This window comes from Malaclemys terrapin, chromosome 2 (assembly GCF_027887155.1).
Source record: "Malaclemys terrapin pileata isolate rMalTer1 chromosome 2, rMalTer1.hap1, whole genome shotgun sequence".
NCBI lineage: Eukaryota > Metazoa > Chordata > Testudines > Emydidae > Malaclemys > Malaclemys terrapin.
The window spans coordinates 120,820,926-120,843,281 of NC_071506.1; the positions used below are offsets into that span (position 1 = coordinate 120,820,926).

The 22,356-nt window shown below is 42.6% G+C and overlaps 1 protein-coding gene across 2 annotated transcripts; it reads right to left on the reverse strand.

The window, feature by feature from the left end:
* Positions 1-1,087: 1,087 nt before the first annotated feature.
* LOC128832173 (leukocyte elastase inhibitor-like) lies at positions 1,088-21,100 on the reverse strand. Of its 2 annotated transcripts, none has more exons than XM_054019282.1 (8): positions 21,025-21,100; positions 11,485-11,669; positions 9,759-9,890; positions 9,077-9,220; positions 8,419-8,536; positions 7,017-7,159; positions 2,106-2,261; positions 1,088-1,956 (listed from the first exon to the last, which is right to left on the reverse strand). In XM_054019282.1, the coding sequence occupies exons 2-8, from the start codon at positions 11,650-11,652 to the stop codon at positions 1,552-1,554; spliced, it is 1,266 nt and encodes a 421-aa protein (XP_053875257.1). In that variant the 5' UTR covers positions 11,653-11,669; positions 21,025-21,100; the 3' UTR covers positions 1,088-1,551. The 2 variants fall into 2 exon arrangements, with proteins under 2 accessions (XP_053875257.1, XP_053875258.1); XM_054019283.1 differs by lacking the exon at positions 21,025-21,100 and adding an exon at positions 18,806-18,825.
* Positions 21,101-22,356: the final 1,256 nt, after the last annotated feature.

Consider the following 22,356-nt stretch of genomic DNA (forward strand, 5'->3'; position numbering starts at 1 on the left):
AGCCCCGCCCTAGCCCCGCCCTAGCCCCGCCCCTGCCCCTCCCACTTCCCACCCCCCCAGAACCCCCAACCCTCCCCCCGTTCCTTGTCCCCTGACTGCCCCCTCCTGGGACCCCTGCCCCTAACTGCCCCCCAGGATTCCACTCCCTATCTAAGCCTCCCTGCCTCTTGTCCCCTGACTGCCCCAACCCTTATCCACACCCCCACCCCCAGACAGACCCCTGGGACTCCCATGCCCCATCCAACCACTCCCCACCCCCTGACAGCCCCCCCCAGAACTCCCAACCCATCTAAACCCCTCTGTTCCCTGTCCCCTGACTGCTCCGATCCCTCTCCCCACTCCTGCCCCCTGACAGCTCCCCCCCAGAACTCTCAGCCCCCCACCCCGCTCCTTGTCCCCTGACTGCCCCCTCCTGGGACCCCTGCTCCTAACTGCCCTCCAGAACCCCACCCCCTATCTAAGACTCCCTGTTCCTTGTCCCCTAACTGCCCCCTCCTAAGACCCCCCCCCAACTGCCCCCCAGGACCCTACCCCCTACCTGTACCCTGACTGCCCAAAACTTTCTCCACTCCCCCCAAAAAGCCCCCCCCCCGTTTCTTGACTGCCACCTCCAGAACCTTCCTGCCCCCTCGCCCCCTTACCCTGCTGCTCAGAACAGGGTGTTGGGCTCTGTGCGAGCCGGACACGTGGCTGAGCTCCCCAGCACAACAAAACCCGGTCCCTGGCCCTGCACAACAAAACCCGGTCCCTGGCCCGGACCGGGCTGCAGGGGAGAGCTGCCCTTGTATCAGCACAAAGTGCTCTCGCTCCCGTTTTGCTACGCTGCATGGCAGAAACCGCTCCCAGTTGCAAAAGGGGAGGGCTGCACTTTGTGCTGAGACACTTGCTCAGAATGCAGGGCGGATCCAGCTCCTCTACAGCTGCTCCGGAGTCCAGCCCGGGACTTTCCTGCAGCCCTCCCAGCCGCTCGCTCTGCTCTGCCGGGGGAGGGGGGAAATCCCGGACATTGTGAGTGCTTTACAAATTCCCCCCGACGCTATTTTTAGTACAAAAAGGAGGACATGTCCGGGTAAATCCGGACGAATGGTAACCCTATGTAATATACAATTTTTATTTTATTTATATAGTTATGAAAAGTACATAATACACTGAAGAAATAAAAGGGCGTTTTTACGTGGTTTTTTTTTTTTAGTCATCCCTGTCGGGGCCCCGCCTAAAATGTTCAAATTGGGCCCCGCACTTCCTGAAGCCAGCCCTGATCAGAAGCATGAAGGTGCTATGCCAAGTACTTCTTGAGTTTGAGCTCAGTCTGAACTGCCGACCTATGTTAGTGAAAGGGATTCTGCTTTGTGGGAGTGGCCTGTGCCCCTGATATGGACCCTAATTCTCTCCTCTCTATGGAAAGGGTCTAAAAAGCTATCACCAAAATTCCTAGCTTGTTATTTCAAAGGATTATAAAAGCACTAAGAAAATAAACCTGTCCTAGTATTTCAGGGTAGAAGAATATAATATAATCTGTTGTGCTTGCTGAGGTAGAAAATTGCCTTGATTTCAAGGAGAGCAGAGTTTTCCAAGGAAGAGTATGGTATTGGTGGGATTGTGCTGGATAAAGAAAAGGAAAGGATGGTCAGCCATAAACAGATCACCAGATTGATGGGATCTGTTAACAGCAACACTTCCTGTAGCAGCTGCTGCCAAAGTGCCTTCCTCATTAACTTCCACATAGGCCTTGTGGACAACCTTTGACAGAAACAGCTTCCGTGAGGGAGCCATTCCAGAGAGATCAGCTTTTGATTCCTTAAAGACATCAATCATCCCCATCTCTTGTAAAGCTATGTCAAGCTCAAAGGTGTCTTCAAGTTTGAACCGGGGCAAATACACCTCCACTTCCCTATCTCTCATACTTTCCAAGGAAGTCCAGCGTGTTAATTTCTCATAAGTCATTGCCCTTTCAACCTATAGGGTCCAAAAGAGAGACCAAGATAAATGACAAAGGAACTGAGAAGTTCTGAAAATTTCAGATCTTTATCCAAGTTTAATTCAGATAAAAAGGAGAGCCAAAGTTTGGGCTACTTCACAGATATTCAGTGGTATAATGTCTTTACCTGTTCCAGACCAGTGGTGTCATCGGGTAGCAGTATGATCATATTCAGTGATTTTCCAGCATATGGGATCATAAGAATCTGAGCATTCATCTCCTGTATGTGGGCAATTTTAAATCTATCTTTCTGATACATCATCTGCACAGATTTGCTCTCATTCTATTTAAAAGAAAATGATACATAAATACAACTGACAGTGCCCTCCTGCATTTGAACAAAAGACAATGTGAAGTGTTCACAGGAACACTGATTGCAAATAGGATAAATATTTTATAAGTCATTTATATTAGTAAATGAGAAACTATAAATCAAGGCATATCAGAGTATTGCTCAAGCTAGTGTTTAAAATGGGATTATCATTTGAAAAACAAGGTGCTGAAAACTGAACAAAACGAGGGAATGTAGTAGATTAATACCAGGGACTTTCACACCTAAAGATCTGGGGCCTGATGTGGATTTCAAACACTGCTGTAAATCAGGATCGCCTCTACTAAAGTCAGTACTCATCTGGTGTGAGAGTCAACTCACAAAAAATCAAGAGCTGAGTTCCAGTACAAAGGCCAAATTCTGCTTTCAGTGCATTGATGTAATTCCACTGAAGTCAATTACAAGTGGAATTACTCCAGATTTAAAGTGGTGTAATGGAGAGAAGAAGTTAGACCTAACATAGATCATAGACAATTGATCTGGCAATGTTAACTTAGGGTAAACTGTTCAAAAGCTGGTAGGTGACTTAGGCTCCTAAGTCCCATTTTCAAGCATTATTAAGGCACTTAGGAGCCTATGTATCATTGGCTTGAACTGATATCAAGGACTAAAAGTGAGAAATGTTTATTAACTCTTTCACTGTCCAACAGTGATACGTCATTTTCTGCAGATGCCTTGGATTTACTCTGTTCCTCAACAATCACCCAAAGACATTCATTCTAAAGTTGAAAGTTTATTGATTAAACACAAGAAGGAATGCAACATTAAAACAAGCATTTATAGTGAAACTGGAATTGAGTGATTATGCAAAACACATTTAATTAAAACCTATTAAAGTTTGTTTTGTTTTGCAGGAGGCAAAATATCAGTCTCCCATGTTTCAGCAACCATTCTCTGAAGAAAAAGAAAGGGTTACTTTTACTCTCAGTCCCGATGTGTGAAGGTTTTTCACTTCTCTTTTTTTTTTTTTTTAACAAACACACAAGGTGGAGGAGAAACAGGATGGAAATGGTGGGGGAAACAGGCTCTTATTTTCTTCTTTCCGGGTGGGTGCTCCACCCTTGCTCTCCCCCGAGGCCCCATCCCACTCTGTCCCTTCCCCCAAGCCCCCACCCTTGGTCCACCTCTTCCCACCCCAGCTCCACCTCCTCCCCCCACCCCAGCATCTCCTGCCCGCCACCAAACAGCTGATCAGCGAGTGGCTGGTGGGTGCTGAGCACCCACTATTTTGTTTCCGTGGGTGCTCCAGCCCCGGAGCACCCATGGAATCGGCGTCTGTGGGAGGAAATGTAGCTTTTGTTGATGTTTTTGGAGCACTGGATGGCTGTTCAGTTACAAATAGATGCTTTGGCTGGCAAGTTGAGCATGACACCTGTTGCTTGGACTCTGAGTCACATTCCAGTCAGGGACATTGTCTGATTGGGCCTTTTCAACAGGGCAGGATTGTGGTCATGTCATCAACTGCACTGCATCAGCACCTGGAGATTTCAGAATTTGATGAAAAGCCGAAAGCGTGAGAGAAAGGAAGGAAGCAAGGCAGAAAATAACACACAAGGAAAAGAGGCAGAAGAGGATCTTATGTGCCTCTTTGATGCTGGCAACTAAGTATCCCTACCGATGGCCTGAGGACTCGAGGTCATTGGACACAAGCAAAAAACAAAGTTCCCAGAACAAGATCAGGGTCTACTGGTCTTCCTCTTGGGATGAAAATCTTTCAAGCTGGTCTGTTCCTTCTTTCTTTGTGTCAAGGGAGATGAGATGAGACAAGGTAGGAAGGGAGATGATATTTTTTTTCCAAAAAGTCTCCTTTTAAGAACCACAAAACAGGGAAAAGTGGGCAGCATAGTTTATCCCCTCATTTTTTGTCCAGCAATTAGCCTAATATCCACCATACCAATTCTACTTCATTAATTTCTGGCTCCATGTCATCTACTTTTTACCAAGCATGATTTCAACAGTCTTTGAACCATATCAGCAGGCCTTTTTGTTTGGACTAATCCAGTTTCTCTGTCTGGTTCTCTTGCATGTGTTCGTAACATTCATTGTCGAAAACAATTTGACCTATTTCCCATGGTTAATTTCCTAGCAGGCAAAAAGTTATAAGGTATTGCGACATCTTATGAACTTTCTTATACTCTTTACAATTGAGCTTACAATTGGGGTAAATTTCAGGCATGATAATCACAACAGAACATAAGCTTCAAAATCACTGGGGTGCTTTTACGTAGGGATTATGAACACAATCCTTCTCTTATTGGTGTAAATCAAGAGACACTCTATTGAGGTCAGTGAGCCTGATTCTGTTCTTTCTTACACTGGTGTAATTGTTGAAGTCAGTTAAAACTGATGTAAGTGGGAGGAGAATCAGGTCTACTGGAGTTATGCTGGTATAAAACCAGCATACATGTGATCAGTACTCAAGTGGCAAGATCAAGGAAAATACATACACCCCAACTGGTTCAGTTCACCTTCCTGTTATCTTTCAAACATTTTATGTCATTGGAACTACTTGGCATGAATAAAACAACACAGGAGAGGTGAAAATCATTGCTAACCAGTCATTTAAATAACATCTCTATGACACTGTTAGGTAAAGGAGAATTGCAGTGTTGCTGAAAGCCGTAGAATAGAAGCTTTTTGGAAGGGAGACTTCCCCCGTCCCCATTCTGCCTGCAACACAGCTTCTTCATAGGGTCCACATAGGAAGAGATCTGGGACAACTTGGGTTGGAAAAAAATGCTGATGTCTGACAAGCCATACAAGTGTAGCCTCCCTGTTTTTATGAACCGTGCAACCAAACCATAGTTTCTCCTAGAATCATGAGCACTTCAACTCAGGAAGCCCCCCCATTTGTTTGTACCTTGCCCTGTACAAAGACAGAGCTTAATAACAATTATTTATTATTCCTCTTCCCCCTGTGTGAAGAAGATATGGCCTTAACTGCTAACCCCCTCTGAAGTGCACTGCTTATGCAAATAGAGTTGCTTATTTTAACAAATGGGATTTCAATACCTTGCTGACTTTTGTTTCCCAACATTTGTTGGGAATTCACTTTCACAATTTCTCCCCATCTCTGTGGACTTCTGTATGATGTAGCAGTTCAGCAACCGACACCCATGTCCGGAATACAATCATATCTAGGTTTTCAGGCAGTCATTCATTCATATCATTTATCTTCTAGAAGTTACCATCTTTAATGGGCGTCTCATCCTTTTTTATATCTTTGTTTAGGTTGTTGCTCAAGTCTTATTTTAGGTGTAACCAATTTGCTCAGAGAGGAATTTTTAAGGTCACACCCTCTTTTACTGTTCAATAAAATTCCCCTCCCTGCTATGCTGTATTTAAGTAAAAAGGTGTAGCTGAGATTTGTATGTGATATGGTGCTCACAAACACACTGACTGTTCGCAGCTATAGAACAGACTCTTTTTTTCCATATTCTCAAGAAAATAGTAAAAGCTTCAGGTATAAATGAACCCATTAGATATTGTAGCAACACCATCTTGCTAGTCTCTTAACCCTGCAAAGGGGAGGGTGGGAATATAGGTTGCTGACCTTTTTTGTCTTTAATGAGTGAAGAACGGGACTCTCAACAAAAATCTGCATGTTTTATTACTGTAGAAATTCAGGTCTCGTCTTATCTATTTTGTTTTTCCTGAAAGAACTCATGGATGAGAACTGGTAAGATGCTGGCACAATAGATAGCAAGCAAGCAAAATTGGATTAAGTGAGAGAAATGACTGTTTATTTCTGATAACATCAGTTGGACTCAAATGCTGGAAAAATATTTTTGTAAAGATTCAACATGTCCCACCTCTTTTGAACTGGCACCTTAGGCCTCTAAGACCTCAGCTAAACAGGGAAAGCCAGCTTTGACATTCCCTGAAATCCTGTGGCAAACAAAGAAAAAAAATGACATTTTTTTGGACATGATAAAAAAAGCAAACACAAACCTGTTTTTTTGTTTTTGTTTTTCCTTTGCTGTTTGCCTTTGAATGTGAAGTATAATAGACATTTTGTTGCAATTTCATTTTTAAATTCCCCAAACTTACGCTTTTTGTTAAAGTATAACAAACACTTAATAAAATCTGACACAATTGCCTTAAGATTGTGAGAAATCTGAACTTCAGACTTTCTCGTTTGTCTGACAGATGTGTGGGACATCACTAGTACCATAAACAAATTAATGTCTAAACCCGACCTTCCTTCCCTAGTTTTCTGACACTTATCTGGTATTACTAGCACCTGCAGGACTGGGCTTAAGATGCTGAAGTTGAAGCTCAAATTTTCTGCATGTGCTCAACTTTAGTCACATGAGTCAACAGACCTATGCTGAAATTACTTACACATGTAAGTCTTTCCAGGATCATGGCTTAAGGGAAGTGCTGTTGTAGTTAAAAATAAGAAATCTGTATCCTGGTGTTTATACCATGTTCCAAGTATGTAGCGTACTAAGCATCTAATCTTGCTACAGTTTTGCTCTTGTTTTCTTCATTCACTTTGAGATCACTGGCCTCTACTGAAAAACAGCCCTGACATCTTTCAGACAGTAGAAGAGTCAAGTTATGCTTAATATATACCCACATTTTGCTTGTAAGGTTGATAGGATGCCCATGTCTATAGGCATACCTAAGTTATGCCCCAGAGTGACTTTGTTGAAGGTGTCTAAGATAAAACAAAGCTAAAAATATAGAATTCTGCTATAGTACCTGGTTTATCCTAAAGTCTCTTAGCATTGTGTGTTTTTCTTCAAACTTGTATTCCCAGGTTGCTTTGAAGTAGATTGCATTCACTAGCACCAGCACAGCGGTTGGGTCAATAATACCAGGAACAAAGAGTTCCCTGATTTTACCTTAAAACGGAGAAAAACAAGCTACATGTAAATTATTATTATTAGAGACAGATGGATCTAACTAAATTTTCATATATCAATATTTATTTATTTGCAAGGTTAATTTAACATGGGGAACATCTAGTGCTTGGCTCTGCAAATTAAATCTTTCTGTTTATCCACAGAACAGGGATGAAATAGCCAGCTGCATTGTAAGCTTCTCTATGCACTGCTACTAATATGACTCAGCCCTGATTTAGAAGGATTAAGTAGATAGTTCACTTAAACCCATCACATTCAACAAGGGTATAGACATTCACCCCTGTGCAGGGGGCCAGCACCATTTCAGTTGCATTTTTTTAGTCATATATGGACAGTCTGGCTCCGGGGATTGGTAATAATCTGTGTAGTTTTTTACTTCCATTCTGAGGCCTGAAGTTGGAGTTAACTGGTGCACAGCCCTTGGGCTGGTTCTCTGTACAAGCATGCATTTCCAGCATTGTGAGGCTGCTTTTGAAATGTGGACCTCAGGTTCTGATACTAGGAACCTGACTGAAAACAACAACTCTTTCCACATGGGTCATTGGACAGTCTTCAGCTGATAACTTCTTATTCACAACTGACTTGTTTACAGACAAAGCCAAATCTATGACTTAGAGAAAAAGCTCCACCATTCAAAACCAGTCCCCTGAGCCATTCTGTCCACATTCAGCTTGAAATTTCAAAGCTTGATTACCTTTGGCTAGGTGAGATTGCAGCCTAGGTAAAGGGAATGTGCCATATATTTTGTTCAAGCCAGTGTGCAAGAGATCATTACTCATGTTTGGGTTCTTAAAGGATATGGCAACGGAAAATGTAAGTTACTCATGATGTGACCCTCCCTGGCAGTTAGGACATCATCCACGCCCTGGGCATTGCTCTGTAGGCTCTGCTTCCCACACGATCAGACTCTTGATCTGTCTTCTCCTGTTCCCTGGCTTTGCTCCACCTCACAGCTACACCCACAGCTTCTGTTGCCCCCATTTGTTGCCCCAGCACTGTGGACCCATATTCTTGCCATCAACCAGGATATGAAGGCAATGTTATACAAATGAGAATGTGATAGCAAATTCATTTTTAAATTTAAAATATTTTACACGAGGACTTACACACACACACACACACACACACACACACACACACACACACACGAGGTGGAAAACCTTTTGCTTTCAAATCCTGGCTCTTTTATGTTGAAACAGTGAGAAAAGCCAATGACAATCGGACCTGTGCTTTCTTACCTTGTGTCTTGCTTTCAACCCAGGAATTTATCGTCTGTCTGGCTGCTTCCGTAGCACTTTTAAAATCAACTGTTTGCAGCATTGCTCCATATAATTCCTTAGTGCATTCTAAATATTGCTGTACAGTAAAATAAAGATCATTAATTAGTGTTAGAATCCATAAATCAGATCCTCCATAAGAAACTGGGTGACTCAAGCCAATTAGAAAAAAAGCCATGCTCTTTTACAATTTGTTCAGGACTGAATTTGATGGGGAAACTAAATTTTGGCACTGACATCAAGTACTAGAAATTTATTCATTGAGCGTTTGGACAGAGCTAATTGCCTTATAGTGCAATCATGAACTGGACCCTTATTACATTGGTGATTTTTCATGGAGAATTACTTACCTACAATAAGCGTAAAAATAAGGATTAGATAAGACATAGAAAGTTACTGTTATTACTTACGTTGAGCATCTGGTGCATTCAGCCCACTAACATGTAGTTGAACAAAGAGAAAAGTCTCCTGACCATGAAGGAAGATTTCCCAAGGCCACAAAGAGGGAGTAGGCAGCCAACTCCCACCAAAAATTCTTGTTGAGTTGGCAACCCTGAATCTCTGGTATAAAGGTGAGCTTTGACTCAATTATCACATGTAACAAAGACCGGTAACTTACTTGGTGAAAATTATACCCTTTTTGTGCAAACAGACTGTTGGCCAGACTCAATACATAGCTCTTGTTGAGATTTTTCAGTTGGGAAAGGAGTGTCTGGAATTCTGTGTGGATTCCTCCAACCAAGTCACATCGTGAAGGAGAAGGCTTCAAACAAGGTAGAAATAAAGATGCTTCATTTTCGCTTTGTTAAATTTGTATAAAAGTTAAAAAACAGGACTGATAGTTACATTATACGGATGTTTGAGTATCTCTATCGGTGTGAGGTAGCATGAATATAAATAGCAGCATAACCATGGTAGCACAGCTAGCCGCAACAAGTACAAGTCTGCCTGAAACTGGTGGGCATGTACTCAGCATGGCTCAGCAGTGCCTCCACTGCCCCTACCCCTACTACTGCGGCTCCACTGCTAGTTATACTCACGCTAGCTCCACTGAGAGCTAGCATGAGTAATTGTACACAAGCAGGGGAATTACTCCCCTGGCTCTTAGTATAGAGTGTGTGTCCATTGATTTCTCCAGGATTGGGCCCTTAATCAATCAATCATGACCTCCAGATCAAGTATTTTCTTGATATACTAGAGTGGCCTCCTGCCTATGATCATGACTCCTCTAATGGCTGTCACAGCCTGCAGCTCCCCTTACAGCTATGAAAACACTACTCTATCTTGTTCAGAAGAGTTACCTTTGGGAATTGAGGAAGTTGATGATATTGCCCTTCCTTGAGATATTCTGGCTCAGCTTCTGTTGTCCCACTTTCAGAGACAGGCCTAGTTCCAAGATTTGCACTTCCTGCAACTCTATGCAAATGAAGAACCTGTGGTTGAAATTGTAACATTACTGCAGCTGTAAGTGGCATAAATGCATTCCACAGAAAGGCTTTTACTTATCTTAAGATGTGTGTTATACTAGATACTAATTACAGCTGAGCAGGAAACAGTTTTCCTGTCCTGACAAAATATTTGAGATTTTTGAGAAGTTTTCCAGCCCCAAATTGGGATAAAATGTCTAAATCTAAAATTTTTGAACCAACAAGCAAAAAAAAAAAAAATCATTTTGGGTCAATCAAAACATTTTGTTCTGATGATTTTGAAACACTTCAATTTTTAACTATAAGTAGATTGTTTCTAAATTAGTCGTTTTGAACAGGAAAACATTTTCATTTTGAAAATATTCAAACTGTGAATCTCAATTTGAGATTGACACTTGAATTCAGAAAGAAGAAGAGGTATTAGCCCTTTTCGGGGGAAGATAGGAACTCCATCCCGGTTTTAACATAAGCATATTCAGTATAGCTGTCAAGGCCATTGGGTGGGTGAAAAGGGAGCAAGATCTGCCCTGAGAAAGTGTGTGTGCAGCAGTCAGGTTCTGCACATGGTAACCTAAGAATACCAATCATAGAAATGTAGGGCTGGACGGGACCTCAAGAGGTCATCTAGTCCAGTATTTCTCAACAACCTATCCATGGACCGGCACCAGTTCTTGAAATCTCCGTGACACAGTTTAGGAAGGCAGCAAGCTGATTCCTGGTATCAAAAAGGCTGAGAAACATTGATCTTGTCCAGCCTTTTGTCCAGTCTTTCAGAAGATTTTGACCAAATGTTTTTGGTTTTTCAGCAGCTTTTGGCCAAAACATTTTGGGTTTTGGATGAAAAGGAAAACTTTTTTGATGGAGGGGAAAAAAATCCTGACTTCTGACCAGCTCTTACAACTTTGCTAGTGGACAGGAAGCTTGAAGGACATTCTGCGAGGATGAGTCGTACGCAGTGTTCAAACTTGGAAAAATAAAGAGGCAGTGGCAAACTAAATTGACTTTCTGATGAGCAGTGAAAAACGTAAGGTTTATATTCAAGGGCCTGATTTTCAGAGAAGTAGACCTTCTGCAGCTCCCTTTGACTTCAAAAGGAGCTGTGGGGCTCAGCACTTCAGAAAATTAGACCCCAAAATGTCAACTTTGCGCAGCTGAGCTAACACCTCATTAAAATGAACAGGACAGTTCACACCTCTCAGAACAATTGCTCCAGGCTTTCTGCAGACATCTCTGCCCTGGTTATATTTCCAGTTTCAAGGATTTCTTGACAAGCATAACTACTAGAAACATTATTTTTAAAATGGAGCCCAAGATGGTGGCAAGGGAATGGTGGCAGACTGCCATGTCACCATGTGACTTAAGTCCTGCCTCTCCGCTGCTGAATCCTAATCATATCATTAGTCAGACACTACAGGCAGGTGATAGAAATCATGATGTAGCAATTTTGAAAACCATTTTTCTTTGCTTAATTCTGCATTATCCCCGGCAAATGCACTTTTTTATAAAATTATCACATCGTTTGTCATTACTTTTAATGTTTGCCTTAACAGAAAAAAGCATGTAAAATATAAGAGCATGTAGGTGTTTTGTTGACACTTACCTCTTGCATCTGAGTAGCAGTGTTACCTCTGGCACCCAACAGGACCATGACCAGGCCAGTAGAGATACTCATAGGGGAGAAGAAGATGTTTTTGTCTGCAGCATTTTTGTTCAGTTCATTGTAAAGATCAAGGCCCAGTTCATTAATTGCTTGAGAAATGGAGCCCATTGTGAAGTCACAGTGGGCTAGAAACAAAAAGAAGAGAACCAAATCTGAATAATTTATTTTGCTTAACTGTGTGAGACTAAAGCCTGAGTTTAGGTGAAATTACTGTATTTGATTGCTAACCAACAGAAGCTTAGGTGCTCCTGAGCCAAGGAGGCTACTACTGATCATCATCAAACATCTTGTATAGCCATGAGACATCTTCTTTCCACTCTTCTCCACTTTCCAAGGTACAGCTCCTGACTGTGCCCAGCTTAGCAGCAAGAATGTGGCTTGCCTAGGCAATGATACTAGATCCAGCACTGAATATGCTCTGATTTCCTAACGTAGGACTGGATTCTTTTCTGCCTTACTGAGTAGTCTGCAGTGTTGTTGTAGCCATGTCAGTCCCAGGATATTAGAGAGACAAGGTGGGTGGGATAATATCTTTTATTGGACCTCCTTCTGTTGGTGAGAGGACCTGAAGAAGAGCTCTGTCAGCTCAAGAGCTTGTCTCTCTCACCAACAGAATATTTAGTCCAATAAAAGCTATTTTCTCTCCCACCTTGTCTTACTGAATGATCGCTAAGCAAGTAAGAACTTTGAAAAAGCCCTGGCTAAAATGGTATGCTTTGCGATTTCCTGATGGGCAGGTCTTGTTTTGAGAGTGGATCACTGTTAGACTACTCTGGACTAGTTAAAACAGCACTAGGAGAGAATAACCTAATTACATACTAGTTATAACCTACCTCTCCCTTATAACTATGAATAGTTAGTCACAAGGTAAGGGAAAATAAATCGGTCTGTTACTATCTTTAACAATCACAATTATAGGCTAAGTAGCCATGCAAAAGACTTACAAAAATCACTATATTTATTACAGGATGAAACACTCAATGGAAAAAATATGAACTATAACTTTACTACTTGGTCCTTAATGAAAACTATACTATATACAGAATGCAAATATCTTGCCGGGTCCCTCATTCTAGTGCATCCTCCTCTATTCTGTCTAACTACATGATCAGGAAATGCCTTTCAGGCAGGCTTGTTCATCTGATCTGCACCATGGCAAAAATGAGCTAATTTCAGATCCCAGCTCAGCTGAGCGAGAGCCAGGGAAGGAGACCGATGTCTGTTGCTTGCTGTAGGCCATTGGCCCTGAGACTGAGCTGGGTAGCGCCCGACCCCCAGAAGAGACCGGAGAGGAGCTGCTGGGATTGCCAGTAGCTGACTACACTGACTATCCCTGGCCACCAGAGCCCCTCCCTTGATTGTGGTAGGAAGTAGCCCAGTGAAACTAGACTTTAATCCGGTTTTGCTGTCAGTGCTCGCTCAGTGTGTTTCGGTGGAATCCCCGCTGACCCTGTGGCGGAGCCCTCCGCCACAGTCATAACCCTTGGCTGGGACCCTACCCCCTGTTGCCAAACCCACCCCATCCTCTTCCCACCTTAGGCTGAATGGCCTGTTTGCTGTTTCGCCCTGACTGAGAGCCAGAGCCCCCCTAGGGTGTTGGCTGCTCTGCCCTGCCTGAGGACCTGTGCCCGAGCCCCATAGATCACAGCCCTTGATTTGCTAATTCCGCCTGTGACTGGGCTGACCCCCACGGTGAGGCCAAGTGGCCTCTCTTTGAGCCAGAGTGGGAGGGACAACCACTAACCCAATACAGGCAGGATGGGTTTTCAAGGACTCACAATCATTAAATTGTGTGCATCATCTATATACCGTAATCATGAGTTACATCAATGAGTTGTACTGTAACTGAGGACAGAACTGGGCCCCAAGAACCTGGAAATAAGAAAAAATTCGAACGTTTCCAAAAATATCTCAAAATGGAATTATAAAATAAGCTCAAAAGGAACACTCAGGACAGTGTTGACACCTTTCCGAGAATCAAATCTCTTATTAATATGGCATCTTAGCAATAAGCCATAACTGAACAATACAAGTTTTAAAATCATTACAATGCAGTAATTAAAATGCATGGATTTAACCACCAGTCTCCAAGATTCAATTTACATTTTTAAAACAGTCCATAAAACAACATACAAAAATAAAATTACAGAAGTTAGGAATAAGCAGATCCATTTAGACCATAAAGAGCCTATCCCTTGCACAATTTTTTTTTTAAGCTGCTAATCAGGCAAATAGAGCAACTGCCCATACAACACAAACATTATTGCTGTACAACTAATATTCCAATTTTTGAGTCAATGATGCAAAAGGCTTCTGAGCCAAGATTGGGAAGGAACATTTAGTTATCAAACAGCAATAAAAGTTACAAAATAATAGGCAACACAGCAAAACTTCAACCTGGCCACATCATCTACACACCCAGGTCGGTTAAAAACTTTGGGAGGGAAATACTGCTTCCCCGCTAACACCACCAAAACCTCCTTGATATAAAAAGTAAAAATAAAAGGCAGTAGACTGCCTTGTTGCCAATTGTAATGGGAATGAGATCAGTTAATGTGCCTTCCACCCTGTCCTGACCCTGGCCACCATTTGACCATGTAAGCCAAGGGGTCTCAAAAGATAAAGTAACCTAAGATCTATCCCAGCCTTCCTTAGTTTCTCTCAAAGAATCAAAAGGAGATTTCAAATCAACAGTCACATCAAACTCTCCTCTTAAGGCAACAAAATTTATAAATCAGATGTGTGAGCATGAAACAATTATCTGTGGTTGAAGAGCCATGCCTAAAGCTGGCTGTTCTTGTACAGAAAGATCAAAGCTCTCAGCACAGTCCCCTAACCTCCCCTGAAAATAACTGGTTTAGATTTTAAAGGCCAAATTTAAAAGGCCAATTGGCCAGTAATTCCCAGGATTATTTATATCCCCTTTTTTTATAAAGAAGGGGGAAAATGCCAGCAACCAGTACGTCCCTAAGTCTGCGCAGCTTCCAGCAGCTCCCCCTTGGCCTGGAGCGGCGAACTGCGGCCAGTGGGAGCCGCGATCGGCCGAACCTGTGGATGGGGCAGGTAAACAAACCGGCCCAGCCAGCCAGGGGCTTTCCATATACAAGCGGCGTCCCAAGTTTTGGAAATACTGGGGTATAGGAAGAATCAGGCAATACACCTCTACCCCCATATAACACTGTCCTCAGGAGCCAAAAAATCTTACCGCGTTATAGGTGAAACCGCATTATATCGAACTTGCTTTGATCCGCCGGAGTGTGCAGCCCCACCCCCCCGGAGTGCTACTTTACCGAATGGCCAAATTGATACGACAACTGAAATACAATCAATGGTTTGATTTGTTGTCCTGCCAGTTGCTACAATTAGGAAGTTAAATCAAATTAAATGAGCAAGTTAAAGAAAATGATCCTTTTAAGGTTTTACAGCAAGGTTAATGGGAGAATTCATTCCCATTAACTTGAGTAATTTAGCTCAGGTTCTGATAAAAAGCGGAGGCTGTTACTTTGCCTTGATTTTAAAGTACAACTCTTAAAATGATTCCCTGGTAGCTTCCCTTTTGGCTACTTCTTTCTCCCATTAAACGTTGTGATTCAAAAAGATTGCATTATACTTGGTTTGTTTAATATATTTCCCTTACCACGTTAACACAATGCCTGTAACCTTCTAGCCATCTGGCACACACAGTGATTTCTAAAACTCTAGATTTATAGCAGCTTTAGAACAACACTGATTTAACCTAGAGATCCCTTACAGCTTCAACAACAGACTTAAGGGTTTAGTATCTACTTTAGGGGAACAATGAGTCACACACACACACACACTCACACTAGTGGGCGTTGGAGCAATTTGAGCATCCTCAAGTTGCTCTTCCAAAGGATTTTCATTCCTTCTCAGAGTCTTTAGTTCACATGATTGATCTTAGCTTAGATTGGGGTGACCAGACGAGAGATGTGAAATATCGGGACACGGGGGCAAGAGGGGATGCCGGCGGAGCAAAAAAAAAAAAACCAAGAGCTGGAGGTGTAGGAAAAAACAAAAGCAGAAAGCAAAAAAACAACCACCAAGAGCCACCGGAGCACAGGAAAAATTGGTGGGGGCTGAACACCCACCGGCAGCTCCACACCCTGCCCCCCGCACCAGCTTGCCTCCGCTCCACTTCCACCTCCCCTGAGCTGGGGGCCGCATCCTGCTTCTTCCCCCTCCCTCCAGTGCTTGCACTGCCATACAGCTGATTAGCGCATGCCTGGGAGGGAGGGGTGAGGAGGAGGAATGTGGCGTGCTTGGGGAAGAGGCGGGGCCAGGGCAGGGATTTGGGGAGAGATCCAATGGGGCAGTGAGGGCCGGGTCTGGGGACAGGGCAAGGGTGGGAATGTGGGGAGGGATCCAATGGGGGGAGGGGCGGAGTCGGGTTGGGGCCAGGGTGGAGTCAGGGCAGGGGGGCCCGAGCCCCCTCCGCCTGTGCGCCGGGGAGCAAAATATCAGGATAATTCGTGTTGGTCGGGACAGGACAAACAAGTAAATATCGGGACAGTCCCGATAAAATCGGGACGTCTGGTCACCCTAGCTTAGATCTAAATTGATATCTACAGATATCTTCCTTGGTGTTGTGGAGGAAAAATAGTCTAAGGCCTAAACTTTGCTCAAGTGAACTGTATGTAGGGTCAGGTGAACTGTATGTGTGGCCTGGAGGAAGGAGAAGGGGGGGGGGGGGAGGAGAAGGATAGACAGAAGTCATAAAAGCAGAACTAACTGTAGAAATTATAAAAGTAGAATTAACCTTTGTAACGAATTATGATTAATAGATGTCAGGTGACAGAGCAAGAAACCGCAAACGGCAAAACTAAGAAAAACAGGAAAACTTGTTTTGCTTTATTCCTTATATGGATGTAAAACTTTTTAAGGAAGTATATGTAATTTTTGTGGTTTTATCCTATATAATATCTCGCATTTTATCTGTCGCGGGGGTTCGGCTGCCTTGGCTGAATCCCCCATGCATGCATGTTTGATTGATCAATAAAGGAGCCTCAGGCTGTCTGAGCCAAAATCAACAGTGTGGATAATTTTCCACAACAGTGCTAAGATGTAGCTTGAGCTCGTTCATATGTGGTGGGGTTTGATCTTTACTCTCTCCGTGTTGCACCTCAGGCTTAACTAAGATGGTGATCAGTTTTCTTCATTTTTCCTTCTCAGGGTGGCCAATCCAGAGCATGGATCAGGATACAAATGTTCCTTACAAGGGAAAAGCCCTGTGTTATGTACAGAAAGCAATTTACATGACACTGATATCCAGAAAAAAATACAAAATGTGCTTAAAAATCTCTAAATGGAAACAGAAAAGTTCAAAAGGAGCACTCAGAAAAAGGCTGTGCTGATGCACCTTTCTGAGAAAACAATTTTCCTGATGAAAATACAGTAACCTAAGTATTTGCATACAGGTACAATAGCAAGTCTGATTATAGTAACCACAGTTATGCTTTGATGGTTAATGTGAATCAGAGATACTCTACTTGCTGATATTTGCAAGAAAAGCAAATAGCTACTTGGAAAAAAGTGTTTTTGGAAAGAACCACCCAGCTACAATCCTTTTGGAGGTAACAAACCTTTTTCCATGCCTTTGTTAAATACAGTAGGGAGAAATGCCTCTTATGCAAACCTTTCTATCAAATGTTTGAGTTTTGTATTAAAGTAAATGTATATGAAATTTCGGTAAATACTATTAGAAGGGTAAAAGCTGTGCCCAAAGAAAGAGAGCTATAATAGTAAAAATATTAAACTAAATTATACAGGGAACAGAAACGGAAGAAAGAAGGGCTAGGTGCTAGGAGAGATGCCAACCTAGTCTGAGCATAATTGCATATTTAATAAGATTTAAAGCAAGTTGGAACCTATTGTGCACAGTGCCTTATGGCAGTTTGCATTGCATCAATCTGCTCTCACTAAGTCACTTTTAATGCTCCATTGTTTCTCATAAAGAAAAGAAGGGGGGTGTTTGGTGGACACAAAAATATAGGTATGCTTCCTATTCTAAGGAGTGTGAAAAGCACATATAGAAGGCTCTGTTCACATGAAGCGTTGTGGTGGGTGAAAGGGATACATATATATGTGCAAGTATTCATTTTGAGTTATGCCTCACCTTGCATCCTCAAAATTTTAGCAGCCTGAATTTTTCAGAGGTTTTGTGAAATCTCAAAAAGCCCTCTTTGTGCAAAATCGCAATAAGACTTGTTTGTTTTTGTTATTAGGATTGTATACATTCAAGGAGGAAAAGAGATTTAATATATCTACCTAACTAGCTATGATTATGGACATCTGCTGTCATGAGTATTTTCAAGTTTCACCTCTGCTAAATTAATCTATTGATACCTTTTTCATCCAGGGAAATAGAGATTCAGCTAGATTAAGGCCAAATTTTTGAAAAGTAGTAACTAACTCTGAGTGCTTCAAGTTTTGAGTGTCCAACCTGAGACATGCTGGGTCTGTTTTCCACCATCCCCAGCCCAGAGGTGCTAAGTGCCTACTGCTCCAACTGGCTCAACTGGCATTCTGGCTGCTCAACTTCAGAAAATCAGGCCCAAGATGTCGCAAGACGAGCACCCAAAACTAAGGAATTGTCTACACTTAAAATACTACAGTGGCACAGCTGCACTGCTGTCAGTGTGACACGACCTAGTCTGACAAGGGCTTCTCTCATCGGTATAAGTAATCCACCTCCCCAAAAGGCAGTAGGTAAAATCCGCACCCCGAGAGACGTAAATGCACTGACCTATCCCCAATGTAGACAACATGTAGAATTTTTCCATTGACCTAGCTACCACCTCTAGGAGAGGCAGATTACCTACATCTGTGAGAGAAACCATCCCATCAGCATAGGTAGTGTCTACCCTAGGGGTTCTCAAACTGGGGGTCAGGACCCCTCAAGGGGTCGTGCGGTTATTACATGGGGGGGTCACGAGCTATCAGCCTCCACCCCAAAACCCGCTTTGCCTCCAGCATTTATAATGGTGTTAAATATATTTAAAAGTGTTTTTAATTTATAAGGAGGGTTGCACTCAGAGGTTTGCTATGTGAAAGGGATCACCAGTACAAAAGTTTGAGAGCCACTGGTCTACCCTGAAACACTACAGCAGCACATCTGGAGCCCTCCCGCTGTAGCGTTTTAAATTAAAACATATCCTTAAAATCAGACAAAACTGTGAAGAGTGGTGACTAATTGATTTGTCTGGGAGATAATATAATCTGATTAAACAAAGGGATCACTCACCAGACTCCAGTTCTAAACCTGGTGCTGACACAATGCAGCAGATCCTCAGGGCTTGTCTTCACTACCCGCCTGGATCGGCAGGTAGAAATCGATCTCTCGGGGATCGAATTATCACGTCTCGTCGGGACGCGACAATCGATCCCCGAATCAACGCGCGTACTCCACCAGCGCAGGTAGGAGTAAACGCTGTTGACGGGGGAGCCACGGCGGTTGATTTGCCGCCGTCCTCACAGCAGGGTAAGTCGGATCAGATAAGTCGAATTTAGCTACGCTATTCACGTAGCTGAATTTGCGTATCTGAAATCGATCCCCTCCCCCCCCAATGTAGACCTAGCCTCAGATAATTTATACCTTCTTTCTCCATTGACTTCAATGGAGCTGTGACAATTTATATCTGCAGAGAATCTGTGCCTGAGTTTGTGTTATCTTGGGCATGTTAATTAATCTCTCTGAACCTTCATTTTCACAGCAGGAAAATGGGGAATGTGAATAATTACCTACTTCATAACTAAATATTAGCAGAGCATTCAAAGAACAGGGAATAAAACTCAAGATCTTGTGGCTCCTAGTTCTCTGTTTAATCCATAAGCCTCTGTGGCATTGGAAGGGGCTCTTTTTCATCCATATCCTTCTGAGTGGGAATTTGAAAAAAAGTGACTGTTTTCTTTTTCAAACATACTTCTATGAAATAGTATTTCACCCAACTTCAATCCTTTCAAATTGGTTCAATTCGTGGAAGTTTTGCAAACTAGAAAGCAGGTGAACTACGTTTGAAAAGCTGTCATGATAAATGTCCTGCTCAGCTGTGGTTACAACACAGCAAAGCTCAGAGTGAAGGAATCCTGAGCCCCAACACATATTATAGGGTCACCGTGCTGGTTACTGTTGGGAGCGGGAGTGGAATATGAGTTGTGCACTCCTACTTCCCCTCTGTGTTTGGTTTGGGGCCAGATAGATTCCTACTGTGAGAATCATGTCACTAACACTCCCATTTTTATCGATTTCAGCACAAACCTGCTTGTCTTGTTTATAAGATTTATCCCATTAAATGGAACAATGGGCATGAACAAAGCAAGCAGGGTTCAGCCAGCAAAGCTGCCTTTAAAGAGACCTATCACGGGTTTCTCGTTTGTTGTGCCCATGTTTCTGTACAGGATTTCACTGAGACACAGCATAGTCCAGTGGGTGTGGCACTGTGCTTAGAGTCAGGAAACTTGGATTCTCATCCCAGCTGTACCATTACCTTTATGAGTGGCCTTGGGCAAGACACTTAACCTCTGTCTCTCAATTTCCCCATTTGTAAAATGAAATAATGCTGATTATCCTCTTTGGGAAAGCAGTTGGCAGTGCTCCACTGATTAGTAGCTAGTGCCTTGGGAATGCATCCCTTCCACTACTTTCTGACCCTATTGTTCCTGCATGAAGATCTTTTATATCTGTGTATTCACCTACATCTATCCTGAGCGCTGTGTGCTTTTTACCAAACATTAAAGCATAATCCAAATATCAAAGCCAACATTGCATATTTCCCTAGCCAACATTAACCTCCCAATCAATACTGAAAAACTAAAGTATCAGAGGAGTAGCCATGTTAGTCTGGATCTGTAAAAAGCAACAGAGGGTCCTGTGGCACCTTTAAGACTAACAGATGTATTGGAGTATAAGCTTTCGTGGGTGAATACCCACTTTGTCATGCGTCTGATGAAGTGGGTATTCACCCACGAAAGCTTATGCTCCAATACATCTGTTAGTCTTAAAAGTGCCACAGGACTCTCTGTTGCTTTTGAAAAACTAAAGATACTCAACTCTCCCACCTGTCACCTCTAGCTCTCCAAAAGCCAAAGAGAGGAAATAGGATTTGCATTGTGCCATTCAAGTGAACAGACTTGGGTTATTTTATCCAAGGGCCTCCACTAATTACAACTTCCGCAGTATCACATGCAGATACATACATATGTCACCACAGATTTTATCACACAACATACACTTCTAAGAATTTTGAACTTATCTTCTCCATGTTCAGATTTTTCATGGTGCTTTTGTTGCCTAGTTCTTCGAAAGATGAACAACCTAAAAGATCAAACTGTCTGCCCCTCTAAAACATTGTTCATTTTGCAAACATACAGAATTCCTTACTTTTAAAAATTTGCTTTTAAAACAGCCTTCTTCGCCAACCACAGTTCATAGTTACAAAACAAAACTGTTTAAAAATTGTTTACCTTCTTGTCTGCTTCTTGTCTGCTGAGTAAGTGAGCTCCGAGCAGTTTTCTGTGGCTGCTAGAATATAAAAGTCTCTGCCACTCCCCCTGCATAATGTTCCACCCACGCACTGCAGTGGTGGTGAAATCATTATAATTTAGTCATGTCAAAGTCCCATCGTCTTGTAGTTTCTTGCAGCGTTTTGCAGGAACATAGTGTCCAACTATCTGGAATTAGAGTTTTATTTTGACTGTTTTGCCTGACAAGTTTAACAGTCTATATCTGTTGCCAATATCTCCTGATCACAAAACCAAGATACTCTTCACATTGAAACTCAGGATCCAGACCTGCAATGAGCTCGGTGAAGTTGGAGCTCTCGGGGACACCCCTTTGAAGTCAAGGGGGCTCTGCATGTGCACAGAAATCTGTCCAGGGAGAGCTCATTTCACGGTTGAGGCCTGAGGGTGGTATTATCTTCAGAGACTCCTTGCTTGGAATTCAGTCTAATTGCAGTAATAGAGGAAACAATTGAGATGTGTTACTTTTCCATTGCCTAGGGCCATCTCTCTTTATTTTATTTTATTGTATTTTATTTTATTTGAAGATAATACAGAAAGTTAGTTTTAATTTGTATTAAGATTTTAATCAAGAAGAGAAAATTGCCTCCTTGAACAATAAAAAAAAAAAATCCAAAGTCAGGACAGCTTTTAAATCTTAGTTACAAGTAAAAATAGATCAGGAGTGGCAGCTCGGGTGTGTTTCTAAAAGCTGGCCATTTTTTCTGAGTTGTAGCTCCCCCTGCAACAAAACCTGATTCTCCCCGAGTCCACTAGCAACATTAGAAAAGGGAAAGAAAAATCTGATGGGTACCAATGACAGCTCCTCTGCATACTTCTGCTGACTACCATCTTATCTACGGCTATCCCAGTGAGTGAGAACATTGTACATTCCACCACTCAAGAACAGCCAACTCTGTAGTGGAACATGGCAGGTAATTAGCCAAGACTGACTTTAAGGACATCCAATTTATAAGGTCCCTTCCACTGGTCACATGGGCCAGCACAGTCCTCTGAGATTCTGGACATACAACAAGTGCAGCTAGTTTCTCCTCAGCAGAGCCACAAACCCATCCTGCAGCTACAGAAGGTTTGAGGACGCTCACTGGAGAGGCAGTTCAGCTATCAAGCACCCAGCACAGGCAACTGGACTTCCAAGATTTACTGAGGTGGGGGCCAACAATGGAGCAACAGGTGATGGCTGGTAGAAGGGCAAACATTCCCTTTCCCATGGCTTTCTAGAAGCCCATCTCTAGAAGGAAACTGCCAGAATTTCAAACCTGAGCAATCACTAAC

Bases quoted from the DNA above. Each gene is read 5' to 3' on its own strand.
- LOC128832173 (XM_054019282.1), bottom strand. From the start codon at position 11,652: ATGGGCTCCATTTCTCAAGCAATTAATGAACTGGGCCTTGATCTTTAC. The intron at 7,160-8,418 runs GTAAGAAAGCAC...CTCCGTTTTAAG, and splicing joins GGTTGAAAGCAAGACACAAG to GTAAAATCAGGGAACTCTTT. The intron at 1,957-2,105 runs GTAAAGACATTA...TGGACCCTATAG, and splicing joins ACACCACTGGTCTGGAACAG to GTTGAAAGGGCAATGACTTA.